The sequence below is a fragment of the Oratosquilla oratoria genome, chromosome 27, assembly GCF_046742065.1.
Source record: "Oratosquilla oratoria isolate Oo_2021 chromosome 27, ASM4674206v1, whole genome shotgun sequence".
In the NCBI taxonomy this organism is placed as follows: domain Eukaryota; kingdom Metazoa; phylum Arthropoda; class Malacostraca; order Stomatopoda; family Squillidae; genus Oratosquilla; species Oratosquilla oratoria.
The window spans coordinates 9,423,752-9,445,155 of record NC_134803.1 but is presented as its reverse complement, the minus strand read 5'-3'; the positions used below and the strand labels follow the sequence as shown (position 1 = coordinate 9,445,155).

General features: G+C 41.3%; 1 protein-coding gene across 1 annotated transcript in view; it reads left to right on the top strand.

Moving 5' to 3' along the window:
- The window catches only part of sau (Golgi phosphoprotein 3 homolog sauron), a 55,269-nt gene extending 34,066 nt beyond the window's left edge, over positions 1 to 21,203 (top strand). The window contains exons 3-6 of the mRNA XM_076210207.1: positions 1,656 to 1,770; positions 9,461 to 9,636; positions 11,916 to 12,053; positions 18,579 to 21,203. Coding sequence (XP_076066322.1) covers positions 1,656 to 1,770; positions 9,461 to 9,636; positions 11,916 to 12,053; positions 18,579 to 18,689 — 540 coding nt within the window. The 3' untranslated portion in view covers positions 18,690 to 21,203. The remainder of the gene's footprint in view (positions 1 to 1,655; positions 1,771 to 9,460; positions 9,637 to 11,915; positions 12,054 to 18,578) is intronic.
- The last annotated feature ends 201 nt before the right edge of the window (positions 21,204 to 21,404 follow it).

Here is a 21,404-nt window from a genome sequence, read left to right as displayed (position 1 = left end):
CGTTTTCAGTATGGGAAGAGAACAGGATCATTTCATGCTAACCTTTTAATCTTAAAGACTTCCTTTCGACCCCATAGTAATTTACTGACCCCTTTCGACCCCCTAGCAATCTACTGACCCCCTTTCGACCCCTTGGATGGTCTCATCGACCCCTGGGGATTGATATTGACCACTTTGGGAACCCCTGGTGTAGTTTGTCACATATGAAATGTGTTTGTGATAATATATGTGTTGCATTGTAATGGGTTTAGTAATATTTGTGGATATGGCTAGACATGGTGTATGTATTGGAGTTATGATAATGTAGCTTGGTAGGTATAAAAAAGGTTATTGAACTGTCTGGTGACATTAGGTACTTGTATTGGTTTGTTGGACGATAGCATGATGTAGCATTGTTATGATGTGTTATCTGAGTCAGATGGGAATGTGCAGGTCATCAAGATTGGAGGTATTGCTAAGGGCCAGTGCCTTGTTGCATGCTTTTGAATCATGTGTCTGATGTGTGACATATCATAATGGTTAGTAATGGTAGGATACAAATAGAGGGAAATGGAAGGTGAGGCATTTGTTGTGTGGATGACACCTTGTGGTGGGCTCAGAGGAGGATCTAAGGCAGTTAGTGACAGAGTTTGGGAAGGTATGTGATAGGAACTTGAAAGTAAATGTGGGTGAAAACAAGCTGATGAGGTGCATGAGTGGACAGGGTGGCAGCAAGCTGAAGGTAAGCCTTAGAGAGGCTAGAGGAAGTATATAATTTTAAGTATTTAGGTCACATGTAGCAGGAAATGGAGGAGTGGTGGTGGAGGTGAACTGTTGAGTGAGGGAAACAAGTAAATGTCTTAGGGATTTGAAAAGTGCCCTGAGAAATAGGCATCTTGGTATATATGCTAAAAGAAGAATGTATGAAAGGATGATTATGCCTATGACATTATGGTGGAGACTTGGAATTTAAGAGACAGAAAGGAGAAGTTTAAATGTGTTTGAGATGAAGTGTTAGAGAAGTATGATGGGGATTACATGGTTGGACAGAGTGAGAAATGAAGAGGTAAGGAGGTGAGTGGGGATGGAAAGGTAGGTGGTAAATAGGCCTGATGATAGGTTATTGGGATGGTTTAGGCACATGGAAAGAGTGAAGAAATATTAGCAAAAAGAATGTAGAAAACAGAGTTGGATGAAGTGAACTTGAGGGGGCAGCTGAGGATGAGATGAATGGGTGGGGTGAAAGGGGCTATGAGAAAGAGGGGGATGTCTGCTGAGCAGGAAAGGAGTAGGCAGTGTATAGTTGTGAGAGTAAAATGAGTGTGTGTGGATGATATTTTGACACAGCCCGTAGGGATTTCTCCCAATCTTCTCTATTTTCCCCATGAGTGGATGACAAGGGAGGGTCACTGTGTAAATGAAGCAGTCCTGCTGTGAATGTACTGTGTTTTGCTGCACTGTGTCTGACCCTGGCAGTGGGTAGGAGACAGGGATGAACCTACATCCATGGAGCTAAGATGAGATGGAAACAAATGGGTGGTGGATGGGAGTGGAATGGGTAGGAGTGGGTGCATGCCTTGGCTTACCTCCCTTATAAGAGGGAAGAGGCCCTTGGTATATAGATAGATAGAATGTTACTGAAGTATGTTGTAGAATATGTTCAATATTGTTTGCAGGTGATTGTAAGGTCAGACCAAGCTACTGGAGATGTATTATTGGACGAAGCCCTGAAACACCTTAAAGAAACGGATCCCCCAGAAACAGTACAATCATGGATTGAATATTTATCAGGTATGTTACATAGATAGTGACTCTTTAAGTGTTGATTTTACTCAGTTTCAGGTATTTAGATACAAGTTGAAGCACACACACTTTAATATGTATGAAATGGGTATGGGGCCTATGACAGGTATCTGCAAGTAGTGGTCCTGCAACATGAACAGCAAAGAGGATCACCATCCAGATGACTATTTTCAAATCCTGTCAACCCTCTTGCCTCCATTGGGAGATGTAGCCCCAAGGGGCTGACATTCAGTTTACAGACTGGTCCAAGATTCTAACAATATAAGCAATATTTATTCCACTTTTTAACTTTAGGAGAGCTGACAGCTGGCAAACTCACCTATCCTACTATCAGCTGGTGACATAGAAAGAGTAATACAACTCAGACAACAGTTCAAGGTTTCTTCCCAGAGAGATCTGTGGGAGGACCTGAGGACTGTTGTCAGCCACTGTGTGGCAGTGGGTTCCCAGTCATTAAAATTTGAGCCAGTAGTTATTTTTGGAATGGGTGTGTTCCTTAACTAAGCTACCCAACTTACAAAAGGGAAATCACCTTTATGTGAATGAGTGTGTGTGTGATTCACCTTGATTTTGGAGATCATGGGTTGGACTTGTGATGGGTGCATATATATATATATGTGTGTGTGTGTGTATATATATAGGTATATATATATATGTACAGGGTGTTCAGGATAAATTTGACACTTTTTCGGAAAGGAAAGAAAAACATCATATTTTGGCCAAAAATTGATGTATTCTCAAAATTCAAATTGCATCTCTTAGAGGATCTTTTGCCAAATACAGCTCACTCAAAGAAGCCACTCTGAGCCTCCACCACAGCCTCTAGGCAGGACCTGAACCTGCAGTATGTGGCCTTCATGGTGTCCTTTGAGAGACACCTGAACATCAGTTTGGTCCTAGCAATCAACTTGTCCTTGGTGTTGCAGGCAGTACAATTGGTGTCTTTTTCAACTGCGCCCCACACATAATCCATGAGGTTGCAATCAGGCGAGTTGGGGGGGGGGGGGCAGATGTTGGGACTGGTGAAGTCATAGAAGTTTTCGGACAACCACTTCTGGGTATTCCTAGAGGTGTGACAAGGAGCTGAGTCCTGCTGCCACATGTATGGTCTTCCCACAGCCACCCTCTCCACTCAGTGCTTGACAACAGTGGTCAGGAACTCAATATAACCATCTGAAGTGAGTCTGAGTCCCTCTTCAAAGATGTGGGGTGGCATGACATGGACTTTGCTGGAAACACACCCAAAGATCATCACAGTTTGAGGGAACTTGGTCTTCATGAAGCACAGGACTTAGTGCAGACTGTAGGCTAGCCACCTGTTGTTCTGCATGTTGTGCAACTGATCCTGGCAGAAGTTCTTCTTGTCTGAGAAGAGCCAAAGCATCCCCAGCTTGACTGGGTGTTTGATCTTGCTGAGGAGTTTCTTGGCTTTTGTAAGGCAGTTCTCTCGGGCCTTGGCAGTGAGTAGTTGGCCCTTGCGCCTCTTGTATGATGAGTAGCAAAGATCCTTGTTAAGCACTTTCTTCATAGTCGCCACTCCAACGGCCTTCTCTTTTTGCCAAGGTCCGCCTGGATCTTGCCGCACCTTTTTTTCAGCTTCTCAACAGATTTCATTGTGTGGACATAGTTATAATGCCTGCTATGATCCTTCCTGCTAGCCACTGCTTCCACATCTCCATTGCAATTCTCCAGGTTGCATCTCATGGCCTTCATGGTATTCAAGGAGCACTGAGCAGCAGCTAAGTTTTCCGAATTTTTTTAATCCAGCATGAATCATCATTATGCATTTCACTCTCTTCCAATATTCTAATGCTTTTCAGTTGTACATGCTCACGAGCTCTCACACCCACTAATAGTGCACAAAATCAGCTATCTGTTGCACTTTACCGCTATTAAATCATTCAAATGGTTTGGAAATGACAGAAGATAAAATAAATGATCAAATTTATCCCAAATACACTATATATATATATATATATATGGTTTAACGTCACAAACTCCCCCCTATCGGAAGGTTAGGGCGATTGATGTCCCTCCAACTTCGCCGATGTCAGGATTCGAAGATTCGAATCACCATCTCCTTGACTTTCGCTGCAAGTAAGGATGCCCTAACCTGCTCAGCCAGCGAGCTTCCTATATATATATATATATATATATATATGTCACTTTGATAAAATGTTGTGGCACATATGTAATTAATATTCACAAAGAACCCACAGTCGGAATAAAAAAGGAAACTTTAGAAGAATATGTAACTTCTATATTTTGGCTAATAGCTATAGCCCTCTTCAGGAAAGTACTTTCCTGAAGAGGGCTATAGCTATTAGCCGAAATATAGAAGTTACACATTCTTCTAAAGTTTCCTTTTTTATTCCAACTGTGGGTTCTTCGTGAATATATATGTATATATATATATATGTATATGTATGTATATATATATATATATTATATTATTATATATATATATTGAATCAGAGTTGACAAATTTGAGTAAATTTGGTATAGGAAAACTCAGAATGATCACGGGGGTACTTTATTCCCTCACGTTTCGGCTGTATGCTTTCCTCAGTGAGAATGACAAACGTGCTTGTTGATTTCATTGTTGGTTTAGTTTCCGCTATTATAATTTTTCTGGTTGAAATCGACAAGCATGGGTAGCAGTACAGGCCATCCCATGCAGCCAACAAGACACAATCCCACAAGAAGACATAATCCCACAGTGAGAAATAATCCCCCATGACAACCAGTGACACAGAATCCCCGGAGCTCTAGTATATAAGGAGAGATGTATGTACGCTTGTCATTCTCTCTGAGGAAGGCATAGAGCCGAAACATAAGGGAATAAAGTACCCCTGCCATTGTTCTGAGTTTTCCTATGCTAAATTTACTCATATAAGAATATATATATATGCATATATATACATACGTATACCAGTCTTTTTTCCCCCTTACACGGGGGAGAAAGCCCAAAAGAAAAAGGCATAGAAACCACTCCCACACATTCCACTCCCCTCCACCCTCCCCCTCCCTCCTCCCTCTCATCTTAGCACCTCCTGGATGGCGGGTCATCTCTACATCCTGTCCACAGCTCTGGGTCAGAAGCAGTGTCGCAAGACACAGCACATACACAGCAAGGCCATTTCATTAATTCGGCAACCCCCCCCCTCTCCATCCCCTCATGCAGAAAAGGAGAAGATGGATAGAAATCCCTTCAGGCTTTGTCAAATTACTTCTTATAAACACTTCCTCACCCCCCATTCCCCTTCCACTCCCCCTAATGCATCATAGCATCATCCATACACAACCCTTCTCCATTCGTCCCTATCTTTTGTCCTCTCCCGTCCTTCCTCAGCAGACATTCCTCTCTTTTGTAATGCCCCTTTTACCCCATCCATCCATCTCATCCTAGGATGCCCCCTCATATTTACTCCTTCCACCTCTGCCTTCCACACCTCTTTTACTAATCTTTCTTCACTCATTCTTTCCATGTGTCCAAACCATCCTAATACTCTTTCATCAACCATGTCTCCCAACTCCCTTTCCACCCCTGTTCTCCTCCTCACCTCCTCATTTCTCACTATCTGCCTAATAACCCCTATCGTACTTCTCAGACATTTCATCTCAAACACATTCAAATTCCTCTCTTCCTCTCTTATGTTCCATGTTTCTGCCCCATACAGTGTTGTCAGCACAATCACTCCTTCATATAACCTTCTCTTAGCTCCATTCCCAGATGTCTATTTCTCATTACACTTTTTAATCCACCAAGGCATTTACTCGCTTCTCTCAATCTACATTCTTCCTCCACCTCCACTCCACCCTTTCCTGCCACATTCGCACGCAAGTATCTAAAACTATCCACTTCCTCCAGTCTCTTTCCCTTAATGCTCACTTACAGCCTGCTGCCACTCTCTCCCCTTGTACATCTCATCACCTTACTTTTGCCCACATTTATCTTCAGCTTCCTTCTTTCACACACCTCAAACTCTGTCACTAACTTCCTCAATCCCCTCTCTGATCCTGCTACAAGCACAATGTTGTCATTAACCTCTTCCATACGGTGCCGCCTGGCGGAATGAGGAGCAAGTGGATACGCGAGGCTGCCATATCAGCGTCTTGATTATATTTATTGTAGTTGTCCCTGCGTTACTGACATACTCTCTAAACTGGCTTCATCACATTTTTTATAGTTAAAAAAATTCATGGGTGAAAGAGAGAACGATCGATATAAGCGGTGACTATTTTTTATGGTGCGAGTATTATAACGCAACATCGTACGTCTGGCAGCTAATGCTGCCCGCGAGATTTTGGCCTGGAGTGAAGTGGTTAAACAACAACTGGTTTATTTCCCACTTTTCTCCATTTTCTTTAACCATCTCCAACCCCTGACCCACCACCCTTGCATTCATCTCTTGCACTACCCCATCCATGTTTAGATTGAACAGCCAGAGCGACATAACACATCCCTGACGAAGTCCCACCTTTACCTCAAACCATTCACTCTCTCCATTTCTAATCCTAACACCAGCTCAACTACTCTCATAAAAACTCTTGACTGCACTTAACAGCTTTCCTCCTATCCCATATATCTGCAATACCTCCCACAGTGCCTTCCTGTCTACCAAGTCTACCCTGTCATAAGCCTTTTCCAAATCCATAAAAGCACAAAAAATGTCCTTACTTTTTCCTATAGCTTTCTCACATAACTGTCTTACCACAAAAATCTGATCTACATAACCCCTACCTGTCCTAAAACCACACTGTTCCTCACCAATTACTCCCTCTGTTCCTCTTGTAATCCTCTCAATCAAGACCCTCCCATACGGCTTCCCAACTACACTCAACAAGCTGATCCCTTTGAAACTACTACACTCACACTTGTCCCCCTTTCACTTGTAAAGCAGAATGATACAGGCACTCCTCCAGTCCTCCGGCACTCTACCCTCTCTTAAACAAACATTAAATAACCTCACCAGCCAGTCCACCATAACTGTACCTCCTTTCTTCAGACATTCTGCATGGCATCCATCCAACCCAGATGCCTTACCTGCTCTCATCATCTTAACAGCTGCTTTCACCTCATCTTTCCTTATTTCTCCTCCATTTTCCTCACTCATCATTCTCACTTTCGTATTGTTTCCCACTGCAACTACCTTTGCCTCCCTATCCTCCTTCACATTTAGCAATTCCCTAAAATACTCTGCCCACCTTCCTCCCACTGCCTTCTCTTCCATTATCATTTCTCCATCTGCACCTTTTACCTTTTCTTCTGTACTTGATTCACCTCCTCTTCCTCTTTCAATTTCTTTCCAAAACATCTTTTTATTACTTTCAAAATTTTCTCTCATACTCCTCTTTGCTTCCTTTATTTTATGCTTAACTTCCCTTCTCTTTACTTTTTTACCTCTCATACAATTCCCTCGTCCTAATTTGCAGCCAATCTAGGAAAGCCTGCTTCTTCTCTTTTACACCCTTCTTTGCTTCCTCATCCCACCACTCACTACCTTTAATTCTATTTCCTCCTGCCCTCCTTGTTCCACACACCATCTTTGCACACCTTATGACTTTCTCCTTGAACCATCTCCATTCCTCCTCCACTCCTAGCTCTACTCTATCCTTCACTCCCTCCCACTCCTCTCTCAGCTTCTTATACTCCTTTTTTTTCTCATTTAAGCAGTTCACTCTAAGTACCTCCCTACCTTCTGCCCTTTTCCTCTTTCTCCACCTATTCTCCACTCAATTTACCTTCCACCAGAAAATGATCTGATATTCCCCCACTCTCTCCCCTTAGAACATGTACATCCTAACTCTTCCTACCATACTCCTGGTCACCACTGTATAGTCCATTAACACTCTATCTGCCACCCTTCCATCCACTACCCTCTCCCATGTGTAGTTATGCTTGACTTTCTTCTTAAATACTGTATTTGCTATCATCAACTCTCAGGACACATCTCCACCATCAATTCTCCTCTACGCTTTTTACCTGGAACTCCATACTTCCCAATCACTCCATCTATTGGTTTGTTTCCTACCCTAACATTAAGGTCTCCCAATACAACTACATTGACATTTCTCCCTAATCCCTCTATACACTCATTTAAATCTACCCAAAAAGCCTCCCTTTCCTCTACGCTCTTCTCACTACCAGGTCCATATGCACTTACAAAAACCCACATCTCCCTTCCCAGCTTCACCTATATCCACATCAACCTTGAAGAAACCTCCTTCCACTCCAGTACACACTTACCTATCTCTTCATATATATATATATTGATTTAAACTGTGACAAATGTAACTGAAGGTGGAGGAAGTATACGAGGAATAATGGAAGAATTGTACTGCCTTAACATTTTGACCCATAGGGTCTTGATCACAAAGCTTTGTGATCAAGACTCTAAGGGTCGAAACATTAAGGCAGTAAAATTCTTCCGTTATTCCTCGTATACTTCCTCCACCTTCAGATATATATATATATATATATATAATATATATATATATATATATATATATATATAAATATAAGTGTGTGTGTCTATGACTATAGTGATGGCATCTAGACTATGTAGTGGTACCCAAAGCAAGGATTGGGAGAAGCCTAGATGTAAATACATTCATGGGAGAAACCAGTGAATTTTCAAATCATCTGGTAGAAGATAAGTTAATAGTGTAGAAAAAATAGAATATAAATTATTATTAAATATTTATTTATTATAGATTGTAGGTTGAGAAAAGTGAGTAAATGCCTTTGGGGATTAAAAAGTGTAATAAGAAATGGATGCTAAGAGCAGTTTGTGTGATGGGGTTATTGTGCTGACAGCACTGTATGGGCCAGGAACATGGAACATAGGAGAGGGAGTTTAAATTTGTTTAAGATGAAATGTCTGAGAAGTATGGTAGGTGTTACAAGGTTGGGTAGTGTGAGAAAGAGAGGTGAGGAGGAAAGCAGGGGTGGAAAAGGAGTTGGGAGAGAAGGTTGATAAAAGAATATTGGGATGGTTTGGACACATGGAAAGAATGAGTGAAGAAAGATTAGTTAAAGAAGTATGCCAGGCAGAGGTGGATGGAGTGAACATAAGGATACAACCAAGGATGAGGTGGGTGGATGGGGTAAAAGGGGTGTTGAGCAAGAAGGGGATGTGTGTTGAGGAAGGGAGAAGGCAGAAGATAGGGACGAGTGGAGAATTGCTGTGTATGGATGATACTGTGATGCATGGGAGTGAGGTAGGGATAGGGGAGATTAGGGAGTGGTTATGTGTGAATGATATTTTGATGCAGCATGAAGGGCTTTCTCCCCATCTTCAGCATTACTGCATGAGGGGACAGAGAGTGGGGGCTGCCAATTAAATGAAGTGGCTTTGGTGTGGATGTACTGTGTCTTGCTTTATTGCTTCATACCCAGGGCAATGGGAGAGATGCAGGGATGATCCATCATCCAGGAGGAGCCAAGATGAAAGGGAGGGAGGTAAAGGTGGTGAATGGGGGTGGAATGGGTGGGAGTGGAATTATGCCTTTTGACTTTGACTGTCTCCCTTGTAAATGGGAAAAAGCCCTTAGTATATATGTATGTATTTATCATTATTATTATAATTATTATTATTACTGATTTTCCTTTATTTCAGTCTATATACCAAAGGTTTCTTTTTCCTTATATCATAAGCACTTTTTTTCCTTTCAGGTGAATCCTGGAATCCCCTTAAATTGCACTTTCAGTTGCGAAATGTCAGAGAGCGCTTAGCCAAGAATCTTGTTGAAAAAGGTGTGCTCACCACAGAAAAACAGAATTTCTTGGTTTTTGATATGACAACCCATCCACTAACAGATAACATCATAAAAACAAAATTGGTAAAAAAGGTAAGGTCATGTCTGTTAAAAGATAGACATTTGTTTGACATGTCACAAAGCTTATTGTAGGTTTCTTCATTAACTATTTAACTGTGGGGTTCATTACTTAAATATTTAATGTAGCATTGGACAGAATAATGAAAGATTTAATAAAAACAGCAACCTTGAAAGTATTTGTTATGGTATCATTACTGATCCTGCTGCATTGTCAAAGGAAATGCAGTGAGATGCAATGATTGCAGTGAGACACAATGTTTCCACAGCAGAACCCAGCAACTGGAACAGATTTACCCCCCTGCCACTTTATTATATGGTGAGATCTCCAACTCCCCCTACCCCCAACTTAGCCACCTGAAAATTTTATGGAGCATAGAAGAGCATGCCATATGGCCTGTCATTTCTTCATCCAGAGTGGTTATAAATGGATGAAGAAGTGATGCAGAAGGACAGAATCTTCTTGTCTGTCCTGTAAATTTCTTCTTCAGTAGATGATGTGGGAGTTGCCATATAATAAAGCAGTGGAGGTAAACCAGCTCTGGCTTTTAGGCCCTGGTGTGGAAGTGATATGTCCCACTCTATTGCCTTTGATCCAAGTGGTGTGGTATGACAAGGATGATCATTCATATGCAAGTTGCTAAGATGGGAGATGCATTAAATTTGTGTTGGGTCAATGTGTGCTTTGGAAATCTACATATATATTGCTTAAGAATCAGTGAAATCATTAGTTGGCCTTGCATCATAGTGGGTCATACATAATATCATTTCATTTCAATGTGTAGGGAATGAAAATATTTCTGTATGTTGTTCTGAAGTTAGCAAAATGCTGAGTTACCTCTGACACTTTACTAGAGTTACTTGGTAGGGTGGGGTTGTATTTATTATAGTAGTTAACTCGTTGATATAGAGCAAATATTGTATTGTTTTGAGAATGATAAATAGACTGGGCAAATTTAAATAACGATAAGTATGAAAATGGGTAAAAGTAAGGTGATGAGATGTACAAGCAGAGAGGATGGCAGTGAGCTTGAAGTAAGTCTTAAAGGAAAGAGGCTAGAGAAAGTGGATCGCCTTGGTTATTTAGGGCATGTGGCAAAAAAGGGAGGAGTGGAGGTGGATGTAAATTATAGACTGAGAAAAGCAAGTAAATGCCCTAAGGAATTAAAAAGTATCATGAGAAATAGGCACTTGGAAATGCATGTGCATAGGGCAATTGTGCCAGTGGCACTATATAGGGCAGAGACATGGAATTTAAGAGGTAGAAAGGAAAAGTTTAAATGTGTTCAAAATGGAATGTCTGAGAAGTTTGGTAGGGGTTGGAAAGGTTGGATAGAGTAAGAAATGAGGAGGGGAGGAGAGTAGAGATGGAAAAGGAGATGGTAGATAAGGCTGATGAGTATTAGGATGGTTTGAACACATGGGAAGAATGAGTGAAGAAAGATTAGTAAAAGAAATGTGGAAGGCAGAGGTGGAGGGAGTGAACTTAAGGGGATGACTGAGGATGAGATGGATGGATTGGGTAAAAGGGGTGTTGAGCAAGAAGGGTGTCTGTTGAGGAAGGAAGGGAGAAGGCAGACGATAGGGGTGAGTGGAGAATGACTGTGTATAGATGACACTGATACAAGGAAGGGAGGGAGTAGAGGATGGGGGTTAGGGAGTGGTTTTGTGTGAAAGATATTTTGACACAGTCTGAAGGGATTTCTCCCTGTCTTCTCATTTTCTGCATGAGATGACAGAGAGTGGGGTTTGCTGACGAAGTGAAGCAGCTTTGCTGTGGATGTACTGTGTCTTGCTACATTGCTTCTGACCCAGGGCAGTGGGCGGGATACAGGGATGACCTGTCATCCACGAGGAGCTAAGATGAGAGGGGGGGAAAGGGTAGTGGATGGGAATGGGTATTTGCCTTTTGACTTGTCTACTTCCCTTATATAGATAACACTTTAGGAATCTCTAGGAATTGACACTATGCAAAGGTATTTCTCCTTCCCTATATTTTCATGACGGGACAAAGAGGGAGGGTGGCTGTGTAAAGAAAGTGGCTGCTCTGCTGTGGATGTGCTTTATTTTATTGAATTGCATCTGACCCACCAGGTCAGTGGGCAGGGGACAGGGATGACCCTTCATCCACAAATGAGTTGAAATAAAAGGGATATGTTTGACAGGTAGGATTGGGATGGATCCATGGCTACTCCCATTATAAGGGCAAAGAACCCAGTTGGTATATAGATAGGTGGATAGATAGAAATCCTTAAGATAATATACTGTTTTGGTGATGTACAGACTACTTTCAGGTTCAAGAGAGTGTCCTAAGCAAATGGATGAATGATCCTCAGCGTATGGACAAACGGATGCTTTCTCTCATATACCTTGCTCATGCCTCGGATGTGCTTGAAAATGCCTTTGCCCCTCTTTCAGATGATGATTACGAGGTAAGTTTTATCTCTAGTAGTTTATCAATACCCATTATTTGTTTTTTTCTTTGAATCAGTCAATATGTCTTTTATCCCAAATCTTTCTTGCTGAAGACCCACAGGTCTGAGGAATCCAGTTACAGCCACAGAGTTATCCCATAGATCACTGAGTGAATGAAGAGAGTTTGTGGAATTGTCTGAAGTGAGTGCGGGGAGTGGTTGCTGATTAAATGAAACAGCCTTGCTCTGGATGTGCTGTGTCTTGCTGCATTGGGTGGGATGCAGGGATGACCTGTCATCCAGGAGGAGCCGAGATGGGAGGGAGGGAGGATGGTGAATGGGAGTGGAATTATGCTCTCAGATTTTGGCTACCTCCCTTGTAATGAGGGAAGAGCCCATGGTATATGTATGTATAATTGCAGGATAGTCTGAAATAACTTGTTCTGTGTCTGTATGGTGAATGGATCTGGGTTATTTGGTGTTTGGTACTTGGTCAATTCTATATTTGTACTGTTTTAGAGTCTCACTGACCAAGCAGAATGTCACTACTTGGATACAAGACCAGAATGGAGGTGGATTGAGTTTGCCTAGCAACATTGAAACAGTAATATCATAGAATAGGACTGGCTGCAGAATCAAATTGATCTATATGCAAATGTAACTCATAATTAGGTACATAAATAAAGCAAGGGCTTTTTCCCCCTTACAAAGGAGGTAGCCAAAATAAAAAGTCATAATTCCACTCCCACCCATTCCCCCTGGGGATAACTCATGTACAACTACAAAAATATAATCAAGACACTGACGCTGGCAACCTTGTGTACCCACTCACGAATCATGATGCCTATGTAGGCATCATTGTACCAAAGTGGTTAATTGGTGACCCCTCCTCTCAGTCCCTTCATGCAGAATTAGAGAAGAGAGGGAGAAATCCTTTTGAGCTGTGTCGAAATATCATTTACACAAAACCACTCCCTAACCCTGCCATCCCCCACCCACTACTATCCATGCAGTCACCACCCAGCACTTCTAAGCTACCAGAAGAGGCTGGATGACCGCATTGTGAACAGCTGCCCAGGATGTAACACTTCACCCCATACCATACAACACATAATGGAAGACTGCATTATACACAATCATGCACGCAAACAACACAACATACGCTCTATAAAGGATTTGTGGGAAAACCCATTTTCGGCTATGGCATTCCTTGGGGAGACGGGACTGCTCGGACAGACAGTCTAGGGAACGACAACAACAACAACTATCCATGCATCTGCATAGAGCTGATGGCCAGGGGTGGTTGCTGCTGATTGGCCCCCAACTCTTGGGGTTGGGGGGTGGTCCCAAACATTGCAAACATTGCAAACATTGCAAACTACAGCTATTCACACAACACTATACCCGACATCTGGAAGCATGGTAAAATAATCACCATTCCAAAACCGAACAAAGACCCAACAATCCCAACATCGCACCGCCCAATCACACTTCTCTGCACCCCCTCTAAAGTCATTGAACGCCTAATACTTAAACTTGTCACACCATATATTCCCCTTGCTGACTCACAACACGGTTTTAGGCCACTACACTCCACAAACACTCTTCTGACAAACCTCACACAAAGAATTTTAGATGGCATCAATTCAGATAGGCCCCACCACAGAACACTTCTTATAACATTGGACATTAGTAAAGCTTTTGATGCTATCAACCGCCACAACCTAACAAATAAAATATATAACACAGACATGCACAATAACACCAAAAGATGGCTGGCCAATTATCTGGCAGGCAGGAATGCTCATGTGTCATATAATGGCCAATCATCGCACATCAGAAACATTAAGAACGGAGTACCACAGGGCTCAGTTCTATCCCCCACATTATTTAATCTATACATGCATGACTTACCCACACCAGACACCTCAGAAATACAAATCTCTTCCTACGCAGACGACATAACAATCACATGCACACATCGTAACACAGACAAAGCTGCAGAAATAATCCAGCCTTACCTTGACACACTCAACACATGGTTCATCACAAACAGACTCAAAATAGCTCCAACCAAATCTACAGCAACACTTCTCACCAACTGGACAAAAGAACACAAATACATACCTCATCTCTACATCAACAACACTCTAATACCACACACAAACACACCGAAAATTCTTGGTGTAACATACGATACATCCATGTCTTTCAAACAACACCTCACAAACATAAAAAAAAAATGCACACCTAGACTTAACGCACTTAAGTCAATCACTGGAACAACATTTGGACAAAACATAGAAACTAATATAACAATATACAAACAATGCATACGCTCAGTGATGAATTATGCGAGTCCTGCATGGGCTCCTAATCTCAGTGAGACACACCACAACACCCTTCAAATCATACAAAACAAAGCCCTAAAAACAATTACAGGCTGCACAAATACAACACCTACAGACCATTTACACCATGAAACAAAAGTCCTCAAAGTCAAGGACCACCTCGACATGAGAGGCACACAAACACTTGCTGCAGCCACCACAAACACATCACACCCGCTACACTACATAGCAGAACACCCACACACACCAAGAAACATTAAAACTACACCCAAAGACCTTTATTACGCACAGATACTCTCTTCTCTTCCTCCACAACCACCAAATACCAGCCTCCGGAAACATATTCATAATCATATCACTCACCGCTCCATTAACACACTGAAAGACAACACACAGCTGCATGCCAGACCCCCTGATATCCACCCTTCTGAATCCTCTCTCCCACGAAAGGACAGAGTCCACTTGGCCAGACTGCGATGCGGTCACCACCCAGCACTTCTAAGCTACCAGAAGAGGCTGGACGACCGTGTTGTGAACAGCTGCCCAGGATGTAACACTTCACCCCATACCATACAACACATAATGGAAGACTGCATTATACACAATCATGCACGCAAACAACACAACATACACTCTATAAAGGATTTGTGGGAAAACCCAGTTTCGGCTATGGCCTTCCTTGGGGAGACGGGACTGCTCGGACAGACAGTCTAGGGAACGACAACAACAACAACTATCCATGCATCACAGCATCATCCATACACAACCATTCTCCACTCACCCCTATCTTCTGTCTTCTCCCATCCTTCCTCAACAGACATCCCCTTCTTTCTCAATGCCCCTTTTACCCCATCCAGCCATCTCATCCTCTTTTGCCTCCTATTCACTCCATCCACCTCTGCCTTGCACACTTCTTTTACTAATCTTTACTCATTCTTCCCATGTGTTCAAACTATCCCAATACTCTTTCATCAACCCTATCTCCCAACCCCTTTCCTACCCATGCTCTCCTCCTCACCTCATTTCTCACTCTATCCAGCCTAGTAACCCCTACCATACTTCTCAGACATTTCATCACAATCATCCCTTCATACACTCTCCTCATAGCATCCATTCCCAAATGTCTATTTCTCATTACACTTTTTAATCCCTCAAGGCATTTACTTGCATCTCTCAATCTACATTCTACCTCCACTCCTCCTTTTCCCACCACTTTTGTCCCCACACATCTAAAGCTGTCCACTTCCTCTAGCCTCTTTCCCTTAATACTCACTCCCAATTTGCTGCCATCCTCTCCCTGTGTACATCTCATCACCTTACTTTTACCAACATTTACCCTCAACTTCCTCCTTTGGCACACCTTTCCGAACTTTGTCACTAATTTCCTTAATCCCTCCTCTGATCCTGCTATATGCACATTGTTGTCAGCAAACAACGACTGTTTTATCTCCCATTTTTCTTTAGCCATCTCCAATCCCTGGCCCATTACCCTTGCACTTGCCTCCTGCACTACCCCATCCATATACAAATTAATCAGCCATGACAACATGACACATCCCTGGCAAAGCCCCACCTTTGCCTCAAACCACTTGCTCTCTCAATTTCTTATTCTAACACAGGCTCTACTCTTGTAAAAACTTGACTGCCCTTAACAGCTCTCCTCCTATCCTATATATCTGCAAAATCTCACACAGTGCCTTCCTGTCTACTTTTCATAAGCCTTTTCTAAATCCATAAAGGCCCAAAAAACATCCTTACCATTTTCTAAAGCTTTCTCACATATTTGTCTTACCACAAAAATCTGATCCACACAACACTTACCTTTCCTAAACCCACACTGCTCCTCACCAATTACTCCCTCTGTTCCTCTCCTAATCTGCTCAATCATAACCCTTCCATAAATCTTCCTAACTACTCTCAACAAACTAATCCTTCTGAAACTACTAAACTCACATTTGACCCCTTTTCCCTGTAAAGTGGAACTATATAGGCACTCCTCCAGTTCTTTGGCACTCTACCCTCTTTTAGACAAAAATTAAACAACCTCACCAGCCTGTCCACCATCACTGTACCTCCCTTTATTAGACTGTTAGACCCTCCTCATGACACTCATCTAACCCAAGTGCCTTGCCTGCTGTCATCATTTTTATAACTGCTTTCACCTCATATTTTCTTATTTCTCCCCCATTTTCCTCATTCATCACTGGTATTTTCTTAACACCTCCCACTACAACCACCTTTCCCTCCCTATCCTCCTCCACATTTAGCAACTCCCTAAAATACTCAGCCCATCTACAATTAGGTGAACTAGGTAAATACACCCAACACTGTCCTACTCTAGCCTTACCCAGACAACACTGCATCTCTTCCTTGGGTGACCTGTGGGTCAATCTGATGGTTGTTGTTGCAAGAGAGATCTGTAACACAATGATCACTTTAAGTTGAATACATGTAAGACACATGACCTTCCATTTCATAACCTGAATTGGTCATCTGCCAAGGTGTCCATTCTTAAATATTTTATCCATCTTTTACAAATCTTTCACTGTTATCAATCAAGGTGGCCACTGACCTGTAATTCAAGAGTTCCTCTGTATTTCCTCCTCATATGAATTTGTACCACATTGGTTCTTTGTCAATCAGAAAGGGAGTATATAGTTAATCTTTGAATATTTTCTGTCAGTTGATAGTTGCATTTCTTGAATGAACAGTTAGATATCTAGTGTGTGTGATGCATGTGTTGTTGAATGACTACATATCTTTGTGGAGGTGGGGTTGGTGTGGTCAAATGAAGCAAAGTGGTATTGAGCATGACAAAGCAATGTTGCCTGCACATCCTCTTTGTCACTTTTGCAACAGAGAGGCCACTATATAATACATACATACATACATATACCAAGGCTTTTTCCCCCCCTTTCAAGGGAGGTAGCCAAAAAGGGAAAGGCATAAAAACACTCCCACCCATTTCATCCCTAAATACACTCCACACCCCTCCCACCCTCCCTCTCATCTGAGCACCTCCTGGATGACGGGTCATCCCTGCACCTTGCCCACCACCCTGGGTCAGAAGCAGTGTCGCAAGACGCAGCACATCCACAGCAAGGCCGCTTCATTTAATCGGCGACCCCCCCTCTCCGTCCCCCCTTGCATATAAGGAGAGGACGGGGAGAAATCCCTTCGGGCTGCGTCAAAATTTGCTCACACATACAACCTCACCCCCCAGGCTGCACAAATACAACACCTACAGACCATTTACACCATGAAACAAAAGTCCTCAAAGTCAAGGACCACCTCCTCATGCAATCACAACATCATCCATATACAACCATTCTCCACTCACCTCTGTCTTCCGTCCTCTCCCTTCCTTCCTCAACAGACACTATATAATACATCCACAAAAAAAAAAAAAAAAAAAAAAAAAAAAAAAAAAAATACATTCAGATCCCAAAACCAGCTTTTCAAGACAGACTGCCAAACTTAGTAAACACCCTCCTCATCAGTTCTGCAGAAAAATACCTCTCATGAGAAGGAAGAACTACACTATTACACTTGCATTTAAGATTTAAGATCAGTACCATCACAGAATAGACCTGACCTTAGAATCAAACTGCCCTAGATGCAACATCACACAGAGGACACTGAACACCTCATCCTACACTGCCACTAACTAACCCTAGACAATAACACAATATTTCTTCCCAGAGTGACCTATGGGACTGTCTGGTGGCCATTTGCTGGTTACCCAAGGAACCAGAGGTAGACCTGGGGAAATAAATTGATTGATTGATTGTAGGAAATGTGACTGTGGAGTATGCTGGTGCTATCTGTGTTCATTTAGTTTAGTCACAGCTCAATTTTTTATGTATGATTGGAGGTGATCAGTTTTGTATATATGTGAGTGTGGATATCATTAGCATAATATGCAGTATATATGCTAGACTCTTCAGATTAGAGGCCAGGATACCCACCTTTCCTCATCACCAACTCAGCCCAGTTTGTTTAGAACTTGTCTTTGGGCCAGGTCTGGGTTCTTGGCTAAGATCTGTAGGCCAGGTCAGTATTTGAATCAGGGTTTCTAGATGCTGCAAGATAAGATTGCTCTTAAGGGAACCCTAATACAATTAAAAAATGTCCAGGTATTAGTAAGTTTACATTGTTGAGTATAGTATATCCAAAGAACCTTATTTTTCAGGTTGCCATGAAAAGGGTGCGGGACCTTCTTGACCTTGACCTTGATGCTGAATCTGCCAAACCTCAAGCCAATGACCTCATGTGGGCTGTCTTTGCTGCATTTATCAAATAAGAGCATTTTGTGTGTATCTACTCTGGATGTCACCTTAACCTTGGGTATATCATATAGAGGTTCCATAGAGTACTTGGAAACAATTTATTGCTCTCCTTTGAATGATGTAATTGGTGAAGCTGAAGAAAGATGCTGATAAGCTCCATGAGATGTTATGCAAAGAATTATACTGGCAGAAAGAAAAGAGATGTGGTTTGAATGTATAAAGAAAGAATGGTTGTTTCTGTGTGCATTACAATTATATAATTTTATTAGTGAATTTGTGAATTGGTAGAGGGTAAAATTTTGTTGAATATTTGAATAATTTGAATATTATCTATGGTTTGATTTGTGTCTAGCATTACTAATTCACATGTTTTGATTTTTGGTGCTTCATATATGTGTCATTACTACATGATGTAATATGATACATGGAAGGCCAGTTGTGGACTGTTTGGCAGCAAAGAAAAAAAATTGGTAAAACTGTGATCCGACTTAACATTTTCGTTAGGAATTTTATCAAAGATGATGGCTTTTTTTTTTTTTTTTTTTTTTTTTTTCTATAAAAAAGTTAATGCTGACTAGTCCCTGAGTATTTGGTTCATGAAACCTCTTAATCAGTAAAGATGCACTGAATAGAGGAAGTAAAGACTTGCGTGAGAACAGGTAGGGTTAAGCAAAGGAAGACAAAGGAATGATACAGCTGTTGATGGAAGACTAGGGTAGGGAATGTATTAATTGAGAAATAACATAGGGGATGTCCAACTCTTGTGTGTCAAAATTTTCAAAGATGATCATGTGTTCCTCTTACAGAAAAGTTTAGCTTTTTGGAAGAGGAGTCTGAAATAACTACATGAAGAAGTGGAATGGTTTCTGCTGGATCTTGGGATTTGGTAATAATAATTTTTAACAGTTCAAGTATTTACCCAGAAGACATTGAAAGGGGAATAACATGAAAACTAAATTGCCTGAAGATTGAAGTATTCGTAATGTTTACTGGAGGGAGGGTCCAGTAGGATTTGAAAACCACTATTGTTATGTGTTGGTGCACCTGATGCTCCCCAGAAGCTAGTGGGAACAAATGTTGGAATGGAGATGAGATGAAGGTTTTTCATACATAGTATATTAGTTATGTAAAACTCATAGTTAACTTAATATTCTACATTATTTCATCAATAGAATTATACAATTATTTGTGGCTTTATATTATATGGTGGTTATGGGTTGCTATTTTATCTTGTATATTTGAGCATTGGGAGTTATGAGTGTATTGAAGATTAATAAAGGTTCTTTGGCAATAATGATGGTGGGCCTAAAGAATAAGTGTCACTCCTTAAGAAAGCCAGTTGACATTGGGAGAAAAATAGTCCTACCAATTAAAAAGGAAAGAAAAAAAATGGGTAGATGATGACCAGGCTGTTAACCAATGTTGGCTCAATAATCACTTTGTTAAATTAATACTGTATCTCAGTTTTATAAATTGACCGTTTATAATATTTTTCTTTTTTCTTTCTATCTTTCTTTTTATAGATTTGTGGTACTGAATGGTATGAAGAAGGCTCATGCTGGGTGCATTGTCCCAGAGCTTTGATGTTGAAGCCTGATTTTTCATTTGTTCATCATGATTTACCATAAAACTTCACTTGCTTGACCATGCATTACACAAATCCTAATCTGACATAACCTAACCTCTTGCTCTTACACAAAACCTCAACATCTTTTTCAACTTCAGCAATCATATCAGATCTTAATCAATACTAATAACATAATAACATCTATCATACCCTACCCATTCTATGCATAATGTGAGTTATACATCTCTTGTGTTCTTCCATAGAAATTATATTTCTTATGTCAACATATAAGGCTGGAGAAGGCACAGTATGTGGGCATTCAGCACAAACACTGCAGTGGTCAAAGGGGGAGATTTTAAACTTTTGGTTAGTATTCTTGGCATTGTTAGTTTACAGGAATGAACATATCAGGAGGACATCATCAGAATGAGGAGTTAGATATTTATTTTGTTATTGTGGAGAACCATAGTGACTGATGATGAAGGCAAGTAATATTCAAAAGGTTCAAGAACTGTTGCTATGCAATGCCAGATTGCTTTCGTTTGTTGATGAAATAGTTGAAAACCCTTTGATACCCGGCAAACTTGTTTCGCCATCATTCCACATCTTCCCCCCAAGGCCACGCAACAAATGTGAAGGTAACTCCCATAATCTAGAGTGTTGGTTGATAGGTTCTCTGTGAGATAGATCATAGCTAAGGTTGCATGCCCCTCAGGTTAGGTCATTGCAGAAGAATAGCACTGTTGGTATGGAGTCATTGTGTTTCTTAGTCCCATCACACCAGTGGCTGACTCCGTTGAGCAAGGTAGCAGCCACTGGCTTGGGTGTGCAGCCTCAGCTCTGAAAATGCTCTCATAGATATGCCTTAGAATTTGTTGATTAAGTAATCTGTGAATTATTATAATTGATACACTGCACCATGCTAAAAGCAGGTTTTTATTAATAAAAATGAAGAAAAATAGATGAAGTTTTTATTTATATGGACATTTAATACATGAAACCAGAACAAGTAAATAATTTTTTCCTTCTCAACATGTTTATTCTACATACATGCATATACTAATGGCTTTTTTCCCCTTACAAGGGAGGTAGCCAAAAAACAAAGGCATAAAATTCACTCCCACCCATTCCATCCCCACATAATCCACTCCCATTCATCCCC